Genomic DNA, 18,049 nt, shown 5'->3' on the forward strand with positions numbered 1-18,049 from the left:
CAAAGAAACACCAATGGCTATTCTCCAATTCTCTGGGACCTCCCCTGTAGCCAGTGAGAATACAAAGATTTCTCTCAAGGCCCCAGCAATTTCCTCTCTTGCCTCTCTCAGTATTCTGGGGTATATCCCATCAGGTCCTGGGGACTTGTCTACCTTAATGTTTCTCAAGAACCCCACTACCTCCTCCTTTTTGATCTCAGCATGACCCAAACTATCTACACACCCTTCCCCAGACTCATCATCCACCAAGTCCTTCTCTTTGGTGAATATTGATGCAAAATACTCATTTAAGACCTCACCTCTGGTTCCACGCAGAGATTCCCTCCCCTGCCTTTGAGTGGGCCAACCCTCTCCCTGGCCACCCTCTTGCTCTGTATATATGTATGAAAAGCCTTGGGATTTTCCTTAATCCTCCTGGCCAATGACTTCTCGTGAACCCTTTTAGCCCTCCTTGCTCAAGTTACTTTCTACTTTCCTTGTATTCCACACTTGCTTTGTGTGTTCCCAGCCTCCTAGTCTGCTGAGACCTGCTGAGTTTATCCAGCATTTTCTGCTGTGTGAGGCACCACTTCAAGCATTATAATCTATTTTTTACTTTGGCCATGAATAAAAATATAGCAATCATACATTAAAAATTCACTGTCTACATGCAGTTTTGATCAACTTTTGGATACATTCCTTTCTCCACATTTAAATGGAAACTGCCTATTGAAACATGTAACACTATGGGCCCAATTTTTACCATTGCGTCGCGCCCATTTTCAGGCGTGAAAACGTGGTAAAGTCGGGTGTGAGGCCATTAACGTGATCCGCGCCCACGTCCGCGCAGATTGCCACTTTACTGAAACCCGGGATTAATGAACTGCCCGCCCAACTTTATCAGCATTTCTCCCTTTACCACAGCGTTTGCCAATCCGGAACCGCGCTGTAATGGACCTGCTAAATGAATGTCTGAATCGGGCGCTCCAGCTGCTGAAGAGGCGAGTTCAGTGCTTCCAACGGCTCTCTGACTCAGATCAGTGGTGGGGGGGAGGAGGGAGGCGGGCAGCGGGCCAGATCATTCTCTGGTTTGGGGCGGGGGGGGGTGCGGGAGTGAGGCCAGATTGTTGTCTGATGGGAGGAGGAGGAGGCGGGTCAGATTTTTCTCTGGTGGCGGGGGGGGTAGGGCTGATCATTGTCTGGTGGGGGGGGAGGAGGAGGCGGGTCAGATGTTCCTCTGGGCGGGGGGGGGGTGAGTGAGGCCAGACCATTCTCTGGGGAGGGTGGGGAGGAGTGAGGCCAGATCGCTGTCTGGAGGGGAGGGGGGGGGGCGGGGGAGGAGGGAGGCCAGACCATTCTCTGGGGGGGGAGGGAGGGGATGTGAGGCCAGATTGTTGTCTGGGCGGGGGAGTGAGGAGGAGGCGGGTCAGATGTAGCTCTGATGGGGGGGGGGCTGATCGTTGTCTGGTAGGGAGGGAAGAGGAGGCGGGTCAGATTTAGCTCTGGGGCGGGGCGAGGCCAGACCATTCTCTGGTGGGGAGGGAGGAGGCAGGTCAGATGTTTCTCGAGGGGGGGCGGGGGGTGGCGATGGTGAGTGAGGCCAGACCATTCTCTGGTGGGGAGGGAGGAGGAGGTGGGTCAGATGTTCCTCTTGGGGGGGAGGGGGCGTCAGTGAGGCCAGACCATTCTCTGGTGGGGGGGATGAGTGAGGCCAGATCGTTGTCTAGGGTGTAGGGTGAGTGAGGCCAGATCATTCTCTGGGGGTTGGGGGAGTGAGGCCAGATCGTTATCTGGGGGGGGGAGGAGGGAGGCCCAATCGCTCACAGGTGGGGGGGTGGGGCAGATGGATCTCCGGTGGGGGGGGGGGGGGGGGTGGGGGGGGGGGGTCAGATGGATCTCTGGTGGGGGGGCAGGGGGGTCTGCCGCCACTCTGCGGGTGATCGGTGGGGGGAGGGGAGCAGGGGTGGCGATCGGTCTGGGTAGCGGGGGGGTGGATGAGGGGGACAGTGATGTGTGTGTGGGTAGTGGGGGGGTGGGTAAGAGAGGCAGTGATGTGTGTGGGTAGAGGGGGTGGGTAAGGGGGACTGTGATATGTATGGGTAGTGGGGGGGTGGATAAGGGGGACAGTGATGTGTATGGGTAGTGAGGTGGTTGATAAGGGGGACAGTGATGTGTGTGGCTCGTGGGGGGGTGGATAAGGGGGACAGTGATATGTGTGGGTTGTGGGGGGGTGGATAAGGGGTACAGTGATGTGTGTGCGTAGTGGGGGAGTGGATAAGGGGGACAGTGATGTGTGTGGGTAATGGGGGGGGTGGATAAGGGGGACAGTGATGTGTGTGGGTTGTGGGGGGGTGGATAAGGGGGACAGTGATGTGTGTGTGGGTAGTGGGGGATGGATAAGGGGGACAGTGATGTGTGTGGATAGTGGGGGGGTGGATAAGGGGGACAGTGATGTGTGTGTGGGTAGTGGGGGATGGATAAGGGGGACAGTGATGTGTGTGGGTAGTGGGGGATGGATAAGGGGGACAGTGATGTGTGTGGGTAGTGGGGGGGTGGATAAGGGGGACAGTGATGTGTGTGGGTAGTGGGGGTTGGATAAGGGGGACAGTGATGTGTGTGGGTAGTGGGGGGGTGGATAAGGGGGACAGTGATGTGTGTGGGTAGTGGGGGGGTGGATAAGGGGGACAGTGATGTGTGTGGGTAGTGGGGGTTGGATAAGGGAGACAGTGATGTGTGTGGGTAGTGGGGGGGTGGATAAGGGGGACAGTGATGTGTGTGTGCACCATCGCTCCCGCTTTTCGCTCCTGCGCCGCTTTCTCCGCTTTCTGCGGCCTGGGAGCGATCTGACACGGGCGCGCTTTTTCAAATTTGTTTCTAACTGCGCAGTTCAGAGGTCCAATCGTTTCGGCCGTGCTAAGCCCCGCCCACAGTGCGAATGGGATTGGCGATTTTTTTTTTATGGGGGCGCCTGAAAGCAGATTTCTAAGTCGGATCTGCATTATGCCCAGATTCAGCACTTAGAATGAAAATGGTAAAATCGGGCCCTGTAAGTACATTCTCCTGTCAGTGGTGATGCTATGTCTCACAGTTTTAAGTTTCCTAGCTCCTGAGACTGTATTGCAGAAGAATTGCTATACTCCAACAACTTCCATTTTCCCGTTTTTCAGATTGCAATAAAATTTGCTATTTGACTATAAATAAGAATACAAGAACAATATTTTGTATGAAAAGAAGACAGAATGACTTTTATCCATGTGCCTTGTTGCAATTATCACCACCGTCTAACTGTGTTTCATCTGCATAGACCACACTGATTCTCCATGTTGCTATCCTGTGGTGATGTGTAGTATTTGTCCCTTTAAGGGCAACACAGCAGAGTAAGGGTCAGTTGGCTTGGGAGACCAATTGGAACGCCAAGTGGGTAAGCACCCAAGGGGGTGGACATATACATTTCACAAATTCTCCCATTGTCCTTCATTTGGTCATTTACTGTCTTCCATTGCCCTCCTTCTGGGATCCTTAGGCAGTAGAGGTAAGGGATTAGGGCAGCCATGCTGGCTGCTGTACTGCTATACAGTTTTTCTTACTAATAAATAAAGCATGGGGAAAACAGAGAGAAAGCTGCTAAGTAAAAAGAAATGACAGTCCTAAAGCGGCAATGCACTTAAGGCGGCAGCTACAAGAAAGAACAAATGGCTATGGACAGGAAAATTGGAGAAAACTCCAGATGGTGGGCAAAAAATGTTCATAAGCAACAAGCCCCTCATGGAAGAAGCAGCAGAAGATCTCAGAGGAGGCAATGAAGACCTCATGAAGAGGCAATGGAAGAAATCAGAGGAGGCAAAGAAGACCTCAAAGAAGAGGCAACGAAGACCTCAGATACAAAGCAACAGAAGTCCCAAGAAGGACATTGAAAAACCTCAAAAGGGCATTGAAAGACCCCAGAAGGAGAGCAAAAAAGACCCCAGAAGGAGGGCAATGAAAGACCCCAGAAGGAGAGGAATGAAAGACTCTGGAAAGAGGGCAATGAAACATTCCAGAAGGAAGTTAATGAAAGACAATAAATGACCAAATGAAGGGTAATGAGAAAATTGCATAATGGAAAGAAGTCAACACTTGGTGGGAGACAAACCCCACCAACAGTGGGGTTTGGTCACTTGGCGTTCCAATTGGTCTCCCAAGCCAACTGACCCTTACTCTGCTGTGTTGCCCTTAAAGGGACAAATACTATACATCACCACAGGATAGCAACATGGAGAATCAGTGTAGTCTATGCAGATGAAACACAGTTAGAGGGTGGTGATAACTGACCAACCAAAAGGGTTTGGCTGATGTTGGGCGAAGTTAAATGGAATGTTTCATTTGTGAAATGCATATATCCAGATGTCCAGTAAGAACATGATGGATTCCCCTCAGAAGTAGCACAGAAATTAAAGACTTCAAAAGAGACTAGGAACTATTGAACATTAGAGAGGAATCTGTAACAAGTATTAATGCTCGAGAGAAGACATTAAAATAAGATGAAATGACTGATTGCAAACTTTTTTAAAAGTTGCAAAAATTTACAAAATGAAGTTAAAAAGGGGAACTACATGAGATAATGGAGAATAAGGTGAACTCCATGAAAATAAGAGCAAGTCCAGTGAAGAATTGAATCAAGAGAATAAGAGCTTGAAGAAGGAAGTTTGGCAATGAGAAATTGACTGAAAACATAAAACCCTTGAAATTGTCAGTAGAATCAGCAATTCATAGAAAGAAACTGAGATTACGTGCCAGAACAAGATTGCTGAAAGTCACACTAATTGAAAAGCACAAGAACCAACATGGTAAAATGGTCAATGGAAAAGATGCTGAATTGAAATGCTGGAAAGAGAAGAAACTTAATCACATGACTGAAGTTCCAGAAACAGAGACCATGGCCATTCCTTCACACGAAACAGACCAAAATTGTGGAAGAATTGTCGAGATATAAGACTATGTTGCATTGTGATGATATCTGCCAGCATATATCATAATATAAGGAAGGGTTAACCTGATACTGCAGAATGGCACTGCCCATAGAGTGATGTATGTAGTCACATGGTCAGAGGATAATCTGGGACCAAATTCGATAAATATGCACACATACATGGAAAAGCTTTATGCAAGAACTTATTTGGAACAGCACATAGTTAAAGACTACAATAAAAGTGTTTATGTTTATGTTTAAACAACAAGCCTCAAGACTGGGTGGCACAGTGGCACAGTGTTAGCACTGCCGCCTCTCAATGCTTGGGACCCAGGTTCAATTCTGGCCTCAGGTGACTGTGTGGAGTTTGCATGTTCTCGCCGTGTCTGCATGGGTTTCCTTCGGGTGCTCCGGTTTGCTCCCACACTCCAAAGATTGTGGGTTAGGTTGATTGACGATGCTAAATTGCCCCTGAGTGTCAGGGGGATTAGCAGGGTAAATATGTGGGGCTACAGGAATAGGGCCTGGGTGGGATTGTTGTCAGTATAAGCTCAATGGCCGAATGACCTCCTTCTGCACTGTAGGGATTTTATGATTCATCAATGAACCTTAATCACTTCAACATAAAGAACCCATTTTAAGTACATTATATGACATGGTGTCAGAATCCTTTTCCCAGAGTTGAAATGTCTGATACTAGGGGGCATGCACTTAATGTGAGAAGGGGGAAAGTTCAACGGAGATGCGAGGGGCAAGTTTTTTTACACAGAGAGTGGTAGGTGTCAGGAACTTGCTGTCGAGGTGGTGGCGCAGGCAGATACGATAGTGGTGTTTAAGGAGCTTTTAGATAAGCACATGAATGTGCAAGGAATAGAGGGATATGGACCAAGAGCAGACAGAAGGGATTAGTTTAATTTGGCAACATGTTCGGCGCAACATTCATGGGCTGAAGGGCCAGTTCCTGTGCTGTACTATTCTATGTTCTATAAGTCTGTGAAAGTGCATCATTGCATATCCTCTGGCCCTTCTTCAGCTGAAGACTGCAATTGGCCTTGACTCCATGTGCAGTACTCCAGCAAATAGACTAGTAATATATTAAAATATCATATAAACCTTTAAAATTAAAATGTAAATATTGGCACAGAGATTCTCTTTTCTTGTATAGTCCTATGTGATGGCTATAGGTAGTATTTCAAAATAATTCTAATATTAATAATCAAATATTAATCTAATCACTGACCTATAACACATTTTGAATGCTGTGAATATTTATGCAATTCATGGTCTCCCACCACCATATTCCTAATATGAATTATACTATACACCCTTTAGGAAGTGGGTGAGATCCTTAATGAGTACTTTGCATCGGCGTTGACAAAGGAAAGGGATACGTTAATTCATGGCGTCTCGGAGGGGTATGTAGACTCTCTAAAACAAGTCATCGTTATGAGGGAGGAAGTGTTAGGTGTATTAAAAAGCATGAGGTAAACAAATCCCCAGGGCCAGATGGCATCTATCCCAGATTACTGACGGAGACAAGAGAGAAAATTACTGGGCATTTAACAGAAATCTTTGTTTCCTCATTGGCCACAGGGTGAGGTCCCAGAGGATTGGAGGATAGCCAGTGTTGTCCTGTTATTTAAGAAGTGTAGCAAGGATAACCCTGGGTAACTATAGGCCAGTGAGCTTGATGTCAGTGGGAGTGAAATTGTTGGAGAAGATTCTTCGGGATAGGATCTATACACATTTGGAACTGAATGGTCTTATTAGCGACAGGCAGCATGGTTTTGTATGAGGGAGGTCATGACTCACTAATTTGATTGACTTTTTTGAGGAAGTGACAAAAATGATTGACGAGGGAAGGGCCGTGGATGTTGTCTGCATGGACTTTAGTAACGTATTTGACAAGGTCCCTCATGGCAGGCTGGTGAAAAATGTTAAATCACATGGGACCAAGAGTGGACTAACTGGATGGATTCAGAACTGGCTTGGCCATAGAACAGTAAGAAGTCTCACAACACCAGGTGTTGAGAGACTTCTTACTGTGCTTACCCCAGTCCAACGCCGGCATCTCCACATCTTGGCCATAGAAGACAGAGAGTAGCGGTGGAAGGGTGTTTTTCTGAATGGAGGTCTGTAACTAATGGTGTTCCACAGGGATCAGTGCTGGGAACTCTGCTGTTTGTAATACATAAATCACTTGGAAGAAAACATAGCTGGTCTGATTAGCAAGTTTGCAAATGATACAAAGATTGCTGGAGTTGTCAACAGTGATGAAGATTGTCAGAGACTTCAGCAGGACATGAGCTGAAAAATTGGGGAGAGAAATGGCAGATGAAATTTGATCTGGACAAATGCGAAGTGATCCAATTGGTAGATTTTGGTAGATCCAATTCAGGTGGGAGCTATAAAATAAATGGCAGAACTATCAGGATCATAGACACACAGAGATCTGGGAGTCCACGGATCCTTAAAAGTGGCAGCACAGGTGGAAAATGTGGTGAAGAAAGCATATGGAATGCTTGCCTTCACCAGATGGGACATTGAGTATGAAGATCAGCAAATTATGTTACAGTTATATAAAACGTTGGTTTGGTCACATTTGGAATACTGTGTCCAATTCTGGTCACCACACTACCAGAAGGACGTGAAGGCTTTGGCGGAACCTTCAGAAAAGGTTTACCAGGTTATTGACTGGTATGGAGGGTATTAGCTATGAGGAGAGATTGAATAAGCTGGGATTGTTCTCCCTGGAAAGACGGGGCTGAGGAGTGACCTGATAGAAGTTTATAAAATTATGAGGGGCATAAATAAAGTGAACAGTTGGAAGCTTTTTCCCAGGGCAAAAATGATAATTACAAGTTCAAGGTAAGAGAGGAAAGGGTCAGTAGAGGTGTGCGGGAGAGGGTTTTTACACAGAGGGTGATGGTGGCCTGGAATGCACTGCCAGGTGGGGTGGTTGAGGCAGACACGTTAGCGATATTTAAGACTTATCTGGATAGACACATGAACAGGAGCAAATAGAGGGATACAGGCGATTGGTCTAGATAGGACAACTCGATCAGCATAGTCTTGGTGGGCCGAAGGGCCTGTTCCTGTGTGGTACAGTTCTTTGTTCTATTCTCTGTTCAATAAATCATTGGTTGGGGATGGGGAACCTCCAGTTGTTGGTCAAAATTATTTTGTGATTGACTACTGTTAGGGCACTGGACCAGAATGCCGAGGTATATTATGAAGCCAGACCAGACCCCAACAATTTTTCTATTTTGCCATAAATGTTAGGATAGGATTTTTTGCTCCATGAGTAATTCCACTGACAAATTAGGGATCTTTTAATAGTAAACAAGCTTTATTTACTAACACAATTTGATATAATTCTAACAAATGAAACTGCGTAACTATTAGCAGTTGAACAATATTTAAAATTAAAAGGAAACAACTTTAATTTCTAACTTATCACTCTTCTATCAGCATTCTTCTTACAGACTTAAATGCCACTTTAAATACAATTAGCAACCATAAATATACTTGCTATAATGAATGTAGACAGTCTTGAAGCTTTCAAAGAGAAAATGAGTTTCATAGCAGCTTGCAGAAAACCTCTGTTTCCAAACAATTCCCAGCTAGAAATGCCACTCTAAACTACAAAAGCTTCTTTCTCTCTGCAATAGACCCAGATCAGCCCAGTAACTGCATTATCACATGACCATGTGAATCAACTTCCCAAGGAATCATTTGTGTACACAAAAGCCCATTGACTCTATCAAAGAAACAAATTCCAAGCTGAAATGAGTAATTAACTTGCTTTTACAACCCTTGAGTTAAATGTTTTCCATACACACCTGTGGAATAAAGCTGAATTTTAAACACTCCCTTTAAACAAACAAAAAAACAACAGGCATGATCTTACTTGCTGTGGACGGCATGTCCTTGCTGCAGTGAAGTCAGAGAATTTGCAGGCCAGCCAAATCTCTGTTCTCTGCGGTGGGGTGGGAAAATACTGCCGGCATGAGCTGTGGTAAAATTCTGGCCTATATATATATATATATACACATGTGTATATATCAATTGCACTACTGTCATCACACTACCAGAAAGTATAAGAAGCTACTCCAGGCTGTTCCTCTCATGATTTTACTTTGCTACTCTGACGGAAGTGCCTAGTTTGTGTTCATTATTTATTCACAACTGAGGTTTGGGGACTCAGCACATATTTTGTGTCAAAATTCCATTTCCTTTAAAAGGTGTGAATGGGGTGGGTGTTATCTCAAAACTAAGTGTTTGGGTGTCCCATTGCCTGTAAAAGCCAGGCGTTGTCAAGCCAAATGTTATATCTGTTACACTGCAAATCTTTACAAAGACTTATCAAACATTTCATTAAAAAGAAGAGGACAGTCTATTCCTGGACATGGCTGGTCGCACTGCAACATTATTGGATCATTATTCATGTCACTACCACATTCTGTTTGCTACCCTGCAGATCAAATAAGAATGCCTCTTTCACATGCATTTTTTTTCAGACTCAATGGGCCTTTCATCAACTGTCTAATGACGCTTACTGATCAATACGGATAGGCCAGGCAAAACTGATATACTGTTCAAGCAGTGCAAAAGATGATATATTTTCCATTGTATCAAGATACTTCAGCATTTCTGTTCATCCATGCAAAAGAAAACATTACACGTTCACACAGTCACAATTAATGCAGTAATCGTGAAACAGAAAGGTATCCGAGTTAATTACTGTGCAAATTTGGACTTTCAGTGACCTCTGAAGTCAACCTTCTGTGCTATGTGAATGCAAGCACCGTGAAATATAAGGGAGGAAGTATGGCTGTACAGCTGAGTGATTCAGATCAGAGCTCCACCATAGCATGAACCCTTCAACTCTTAGCTCTCAAGTAGAGGAAAGCATTGTAGAAACTGCATAGTTTAGATCCAGACCGCTGATCCACATTGATCAACTAAATGCTTGCTTCTATGATTGACATCTCCACGTTTAAAACTCTTAAGTCTTACCATGTGTGGAATTTCTATCCTTTACAGATCTTGGTTCATCTGGGTTTCTTGACAGAGGAAGCTGGAGATGTTTTCAGCCCTGTCGTGTCGAAAGGTGGCCCTTTGGGTGAATTGGTTCAATGGGCTGATATCTTAGCCACTCTGTATGTGTTGGGCCACAGCCTGAAGATCTCAGCTACTTTGAGGGAGCTACAAAGGTACTGTATCTATCACATTTTGATGTTGAATTTAAACATTTATGTCCACAATGTTTGTTATAAATTCTCAAGTCAGAAGATATTATGTTAAACAGTAGTGGGTGTTGGATATCTGTTCATGGCTGATAATATTAGTGGGAAAATATTTGTGCAAAATAGGTTAGGTGCTGGAAATCTGAAATAAAACCCAAAATGCTGGAAACACTCAGCAGGTCAGGCAGCATCTGTAGAGACAGGGAGAGAGTTGACCATCTCCTCACAGATACCAACAGACCTGCTAAGTGCTTCAAGCGTTATCCGATAATGGCCAAAATTTTCCGGCTGCTCTGGGTGTGTGTGTGGAGTTTGCACGTTCTACCCGTGTCTGCGTGGGTTTCCCCTGGGTGCTTCAGTTTCCTCCCACAGTCCAAAGATGTGCGAGTTAGGTGGAATGGCCATGCTAAATTGCCCCTTAGTTTCAGGGGGACTAGCTAGGGTAAATGCATGGGGTTATGGAGATGGAGCTTGGGTGGGATTGTGGTCGGTGCAGACTCAATGGGCCAAATGGCCTCTTCTGCACTGTAGGATTCTATGATTCAATATTAGCGATTATGCCACAATGTGGAACAGGGAGGGAGGATCATTGACATAATTTTATGGTTTCTTATTAGCGTAACGACGTTAAGCTATATTATTTTAGAATAGATTTGCCTAATGAAAGCACTTTCCCAGGTTTTTTGGATGTTAGCATTTGAAAATACAGATTCCATCGCACACACTTTGCATATTCACGATGGAAGTAAAAATGAGAGATTAAAACATTTCTTCTGAAGTGGCTGTACTCTGTGGTTTACCCTATTTAGCTCTCATCTTGTCTCCTTGAGTATATACTTGAGAAATGACCCCCCTATTTTATCTGCCTTGACTCGATAAGTGAATCTTAGTGGAACTATAACTATAAATTATCTTGTCATGGCCTTCGACAGGCATTATGAATGGTTGAATAAGTAATGGATAAAAGGCAATGTAACACCAACATGGATAAAGATGCTGCATTTAAAGCCACTCATAAAGAAAAAGCTTAAGTACAGGTCTTCTTGATGGTTAATGCATCCAGTAAAAGTGATCAAGAGAAGGAAAGTCCCAGGTTCCATCATTTCCTTGCACCTAATTAAGTGATCTAAGTTAGCTATCAGCACCTTTGGGCAGGCGGTGAAAAATCAAGTCGCTCTCCAACTCCTGATGACTGTCTTCCATCCCAACCCGGAGCTCATATGGGTGGATGTCAGCTAAGAACATAATACAGTTCATCCCCTGAATCCTGCTGAAGCAGAGATATGGGTAATGGGTGCTTGGTGAGGTACCAAAACCGACTGCATTCAGATCAAGTGGAAAAAACTGGCAGTTAAAATAAAATAATATGCTGGGGTATCCATGGATAACTATTTGCTACTTTTTTTTATTCATTGATGAGACATGGGCATCACTGGCTGGCATTTATTGCCCATCCCTAGTTGCCCTTGTTTAGAGGCAGCTGAGAGTCATCCACATTGCCTGGAGTTACATGTAGGCCAGACCAGGCAGATTTCCTTCCCTAAAGGACATTAATGAACCAGATGGGTTTTTCCGACAATCGACAATGGTTTCATGGTCATCAGTAGATTCCTAATTCCAGATCATTTTTATTGAATTCAAATTCCACCATCTGCCGTGGTAGGATTCAAATCCGGGTCCCCAGAACATTAGCTGGGTTTCTGGATTAATAGTCTAGCAATAATATCACTAGGCCATCGCTCCCCCTATATTCTGAGAACAGTTGCTGCAATCCTTCCTCAATTCAGTGCTGATGGAAACAAATGTTTTCTTTGGAATAAGTGTTACTTTTCAGCTGTATGCCTGGGAATAGTAAAAGCAAAATATTGCAGATGCTGGACTCTGAAACACAAGCAGAAAATGCTGGAAAATCTGACAGCATCTGTGGAGAGAGAATAGAGCCAACGTTTCGAGTCTGAATGACCCCAGCCTCTCCCTCCACAGATGCCGTCAGACCTGCTTGGATTTTCCAGTATTTTCTGTTTTTGCTTGGGAATGATTCTCGCTGAAGGATGAATGAATATGCAGCTCACCTGAAAATTGAGATGCAATTTGTTGATATGGGTCAGCACACTAACCTTTGTCTTTGATTGGATTTGATTTATTATTGTCACATGTATTAGCATACAGCGAAAAGTATTGTTTCTTGTGCGCTATACAGACAAAGCATACCGTTCATAATGAAGGAAAGGAGAGAGTGCAGAACATAGTGTTACATTCTAGGGTAGCTAAGGTGAAGAGAAAGATCAACTCAATGCGAGGTCGGTCCATTCAAAAGTCTGATGGCAGCAGGGAAGAAGCTGTTCTTGAGTAGGTTGGTACGTGACCTCAGACTTTTGTATCATTTACCCGATGGAAGAGAGTATGTCTGGGGTGCGTGGCGTCCCTAATTATGCTGGCCTCTTTTCCGAGGCAGCGGGAAGTGTAGACAGAGTCAATGGAAGGGAGGCTGGTTTGCGTGATGGACTGGGCTTTATTCATGACCTTTTGTAGTTTCTTGCGGTCTTGGGCAGAGCAGGAGCCATACCAAGCTGTGATACAATCAGAAAGAATGCTTTCTATGGTGCATATGTAAAGGTTAATGAGAGTCGTAGCTGACAAGCCAAACATCATCATTTGCCATCAATCATTGCCTGCAAATTTGTATTAAAAACTTTGTTGATTTAAAACAGCAACTTAATAACAGACGGTTATGTTTCTTGTAGGCCAGAATATACAGACGTTTTAACCTTCAACCAAGTCCCCCCATATATTGAGCAACCATTGTTACCATCATGGTGATGGACTAGCACCTTTTATTTTGAAATCAAACTATGGGGAGTTTTTAACACAGGGAGATCTGTGGAATTGGGTTAAATGGCCAAAGAATGGAAATTTGTTGGAAAGCAGCTCCAAGCCATATTCCAATTTTTCCTCAGGCTGTACAAGGGATGGATAGTCAATCCAAACTCAGGTATTGATATTAAAAATATGTTACTGAGGCTGGATTTCTTTCTTTGTTGCTGTTTTAATCATGTATGAGTGAATATCCTGGATCTTGGGAAACCAGACAGTAACAGCAAAGCAAGCACAGCAGGGGTGATTCTCCCAGCGTACTGTGCAGCTTTTGCAGTGGGCTGGGAGACTCAAGCAGAGACCGTTTCACGGGCTCCCTACTGGGCGCCACGGCCTCCTTGAGTCTCCGGCAGCCAGATTTCCGGTGCCGTCAGCCCCACACCAGAAATCGGCATAATTTATTCAAATATTCATGTGAATGAATTTTACATATAATTAGCAGGCTCGGGACTGAAACTCCGAGCCCGGTGGCGTTTCCGCACCCGCGAGGAGTGTTTCACTCAAGCAGGGTTCCCCATTTGTGGGAGCTGGTGGCCCCACCCCGTTGGAGTTAAGGGGGGGGGGGCCGTCGAGGCCCCCAGAGGGTTGGAGGTAAGGGGGAGATGCCCCCTAGGCATTGCCAGCTTGGCAGTGCCAGCCTGGCCCCCTGGCACTGTCCAAGGGGCAAAGTGACAATTCCCATGGGGCATCCTGGCACCGGGCATCAGGCTGTGCCAAGGGGGTGTGGTCAGAGCAGAGGTGGGGCCTAATGGGGGACCAGGTGCTCTGAGGGGGATTGGTGAGGGTGAGCATGGGGGTGGGGAGGCCGCTGCCACTCTGCAGAGGGATCACTGACAAAGGGAGGGAGGCCAGCGATCGGGGCTAGCCATTGTGTTGGGCAGGGTGGTTGGCCTGCTAGGGGGGTAGGGGCTGCGATGGAGGGGGGGGGGTGGTTTGGACTGCGGGGTGGGTTGAGGGGGGATTGGGAGATCGAGGGGGGGAGAAATCGAGGCGGGCCGGGCAGGCAGGGTGGGGTCGAGGCTGGCCCAGACATGTTTGGGGGGGGGGCAGCAATTGGGGCATGGGGGGGGTGTCTGTGTGCCAGCGATTCGGGGGTCACGGGGCTAGCCAGCGATCGGGAGGCCGGCGGCACAGGGCTACTGCACATGCGCCGATCTCGGCACTGACAGATTGGCACATACGCAGTGGCCTGCTCAGCACTATGCTGTCTGCCAATCGGGCGTGAATGGACCCCGCCCCCTATGTTTTAAATTGATTCACGCTTATGGGAGATTCATTTTGAAACTCGCGCTGAAAAAACAGTGGGATTTACTCCAGTTTATATGCAATTTCGACACTTAGAATTATTCTGGGAGAATTGCACCCAAATTCTGGGAGCACTCTCCATGGGCTAATAGGAGAAAGAGTCTTCCCCCTCAAACTCCCCTTCTCCCCCAAGCTCTTGGTCACCAAAACTAATGCCTCCACCCCTTCATCCCTCCATTGGGTTAACCACACCTGCAATCAAGCCACCTCCCCCTCCCTCCAACAGTCATTTAGAAAGGAATAAACTCATTAACGATAGTCAGCATGATTTTGTGAGAGGGAGGTCATGCCTCACTAACCTGGTGGAGTTTTTTGAAGAAGTGACCAGAATGGTTGACGAGGGAAGGGCCGTGGATGTCATCTATATGGACTTTAGTAAAGCGTTTGACAAAGTCCCTCATGGTAGGCTGGTGAAAAAGGTTGGATCTCATGGGATAAAGGGGGAGGTGGCTAGATGGGTGGAGAACTGGCTTGGTCACAGAAGACAGAGGGTGGTAGTGGAAGGGTCTTTTTCCGGCTGGAGGCCTGTGACTAGTGGTGTTCCGCAGGGCTCTGTTTTGGGACCTCTGCTGTTTGTGATTTATATAAACGATCTGGAAGAAGGTGTAACTGGGGTGATCAGTAAGTTTGCAGACGACACAAAATTGGCAGGACTTGCAGATAGTGAGGAGCATTGTCAGAAGCTACAGAAGGATATAGATAGGCTGGAAATTTGGGCAAGGAAATGGCAGATGGAGTTCAATCCTGATAAATGCGAAGTGATGCATTTTGGTAGAAATAATGTAGGGAGGAGCTATACGATAAATGGCAGAACCATAAAGGGTGTAGATACGCAGAGGGACCTGGGTGTGCAAGTCCACATATCCTTGAAGGTGACGTCACAGGTGGAGAAGGTGATGAAGAAGGCATATGGCATGCTTGCCTTTATAGGACGGGGCATAGAGTATAAAAGTTGGGGTCTGATGTTGCAGATGTATAGAACGTTGGTTCGGCCGCATTTGGAATACTGCGTCCAGTTCTGATCGCCACACTACCAGAAGGACGTGGAGGCTTTGGAGAGAGTACAGAGGAGGTTTACCAGGATGTTGCCTGGTATGGAGGGGCTTAGTTATGAGGAGAGATTGGGTAAACTGGGCTTGTTCTCCCTGGAAAGACGGAGGATGAAGGGAGACTTAATAGAGGTGTATAAAATTATGAAAGGCATAGATAGGGTGAACGGTGGGAAGCTTTTCCCCAGGTCGGTGGTGACGTTCACGAGGGGTCATAGGTTCAAGGTGAAGGGGGGAAGGTTTAACACGGATATCAGAAGGATATATTTTACACAGAGGGTGGTGGGGGCCTGGAATGCGCTGCCAGGCAAGGTGGTGGAGGCGGACACACTGGGAACGTTTAAGACTTATCTAGATAGCCATATGAACGGAGTGGGAATGGAGGGATACAAAAGAATGGTCTAGTTTGGACCAGGGAGCGGCACGGGCTTGGAGGGCCGAAGGGCCTGTTCCTGTGCTGTATTGTTCTTTGTTCTTTGTCAGATACTCCTTTCCTTGGCTTTGGAAACTGCTCTCCCGTTCTGCTGTCCCCATTGCAATTCCAACTATTCCACACATCCTCGTCTGTACCTCGAGTGAAAACGTTAAAATTCTCCCCAGTATCTTGGCCAAGTACACATTGTAATAATCTGCCAAGCAATACAAGTAAGTACCTATCTCTGACTAGTATACAGACTTAATAAGGCACCCTATTTTTGGCAATAAATGGATGCTTAGGTCAGCAATATGGTGCACAGGATGCGTGTACTCATTATGAACTTGAGATGCACTGTTCACCATGTCTGTGTCAGCAAAAATACAGGAGCCCAATTCTCATGCCTGAAGCAAGCAGCTTCAGGCATGAGAATTCAGGAAAACTTGCTCCATACGTGCAGCCTAACAAGGCAGTCTTCTGCTAAAAAGCACGTGGCAATCTGGGCACTGCACCTATGCCTCCAACCACCATCCCCCCCACCTCTGACAAGACTGTAAATTGCACTTTGGACCCTTTAGTCACACGAGGACTTGTTTTTAGTGTGGAAGTGAGTCACCCTCAACTCCAAGGAGCTGCCTACGAAGAAGAGATTTACAATATTGCACCTGAACCACAATTTGCTGTAAGTTTGATGTAACATCACAGAGGAGGAATGCACAGCAATCTGGTGGCTCTTCATCTATTTTCCTCTTAAAGCTATCGCAGTCTTGATTCCTCACCCACCTTCCCCAAAGTTCCCTGCACATGTGAAACATTTGAACTACATTTCAGCGAACCAACCCTATAATATCCAGCTGGGTGGAGCTATCACACAACCCCCTTGGAAACACCTAGGAACGTCATTCAAAAAACAAAGAACAGTACAGCACAGGAACAGGCCCTTCGGCCCTCCAAGCCTGTGCCGATCATGATGCCTGCCTAAACTAAAACCGTATGCACTTATGGAGTCCGCATCCTTCCATTCCCATCCTATTCGTGTGTTTGTCTAGATGCCCTTTAAATGCTGCTATCGTACCTGCTCCCACCACCTCCCCGACCAGTACGTCCCTAATCCCAGTTAGGGAATCGACCCCAGTGTTCATGTCTAAATTTACCCAAACTGGGTTTTCTAGTCTGGAGGAGAAGGTAATACTTATCAGAAGGAAATTGCCCAGGCATGCTCAAATGCATCTTTGAAGGAGAAAATTGAATGACACTCACAACATTGACATAATTATATGAATGGGGTGTGAGGTACTCACTGTTCGATTTTCCAGAAGGAGTAGGTGAGAGAAGGAAGTGGCGAATTTCAACGAACTACTAAAATTACCAACACTAGATCAATTATATTTGAAGTGGAGCCCAGCTAAGGTCAGTTCTGATGAGATCAATTCAATTTAGGTCCAAACAATTAGCATTCCACTAAATACTGCTATACAGCAAACTGGCCCGAATGTTGGGATGTGGAGATGCCGGCGTTGGACTGGGGTAAACACAGTAAGAAGTTTAACAACACCAGGTTAAAGTCCAACAGGTTTATTTGGTAGCAAAAGCCACACAAGCTTTCGGAGCTCTAAGCCCCTTCTTCAGGTGAGTGGGAATTCTGTTCACAAACAGAGCTTATAAAGACACAGACTCAATTTACATGAATAATGGTTGGAATGCGAATACTTACAACTAATCAAGTCTTTAAGAAACAAAACAATGTGAATGGAGAGAGCATCAAGACAGGCTAAAAAGATGTGTATTGACTCCAGACAAGACAGCCAGTGAAACTCTGCAGGTCCACGCAACTTTGGGAGTTACAAATAGTGTGACATGAACCCAATATCCCGGTTGAGGCCGTCCTCGTGTGTGCGGAACTTGGCTATCAGTTTCTGCTCAGCGACTCTGCGTTGTCGTGTGTCGCGAAGGCCGCCTTGGAGAACGCTTACCCGAAGTCTTTATAAGCTCTGTTTGTGAATAGAATTCCCACTCACCTGAAGAAGGGGCTTAGAGCTCCGAAAGCTTGTGTGGCTTTTGCTACCAAATAAACCTGTTGGACTTTAACCTGGTGTTGTTAAACTTCTTACCGAATGTTGGGGACAGGTATGGGTTGAACTGATAAAGATCTGAACTATTACTGGTTCAAACTTGCACAGGATTTCAATCCACTTTTAATAGGACCCAAATGTAAATCACCTGCAGTACA

General features: G+C 45.9%; 1 protein-coding gene across 1 annotated transcript in view; it reads left to right on the forward strand.

Annotated features, from left to right (window-relative positions):
* mgat5b (alpha-1,6-mannosylglycoprotein 6-beta-N-acetylglucosaminyltransferase B) overlaps nucleotides 1–18,049 on the forward strand; it is a 911,118-nt gene that overhangs the window by 583,056 nt on the left and 310,013 nt on the right. Inside the window, 1 exon segment of the mRNA XM_078225993.1 lies at nucleotides 9,974–10,143. Within this exon segment, the coding sequence (XP_078082119.1) occupies nucleotides 9,974–10,143 (170 nt within the window).

Source organism: Mustelus asterias, chromosome 12 (assembly GCF_964213995.1).
Source record: "Mustelus asterias chromosome 12, sMusAst1.hap1.1, whole genome shotgun sequence".
Classification (NCBI taxonomy): domain Eukaryota; kingdom Metazoa; phylum Chordata; class Chondrichthyes; order Carcharhiniformes; family Triakidae; genus Mustelus; species Mustelus asterias.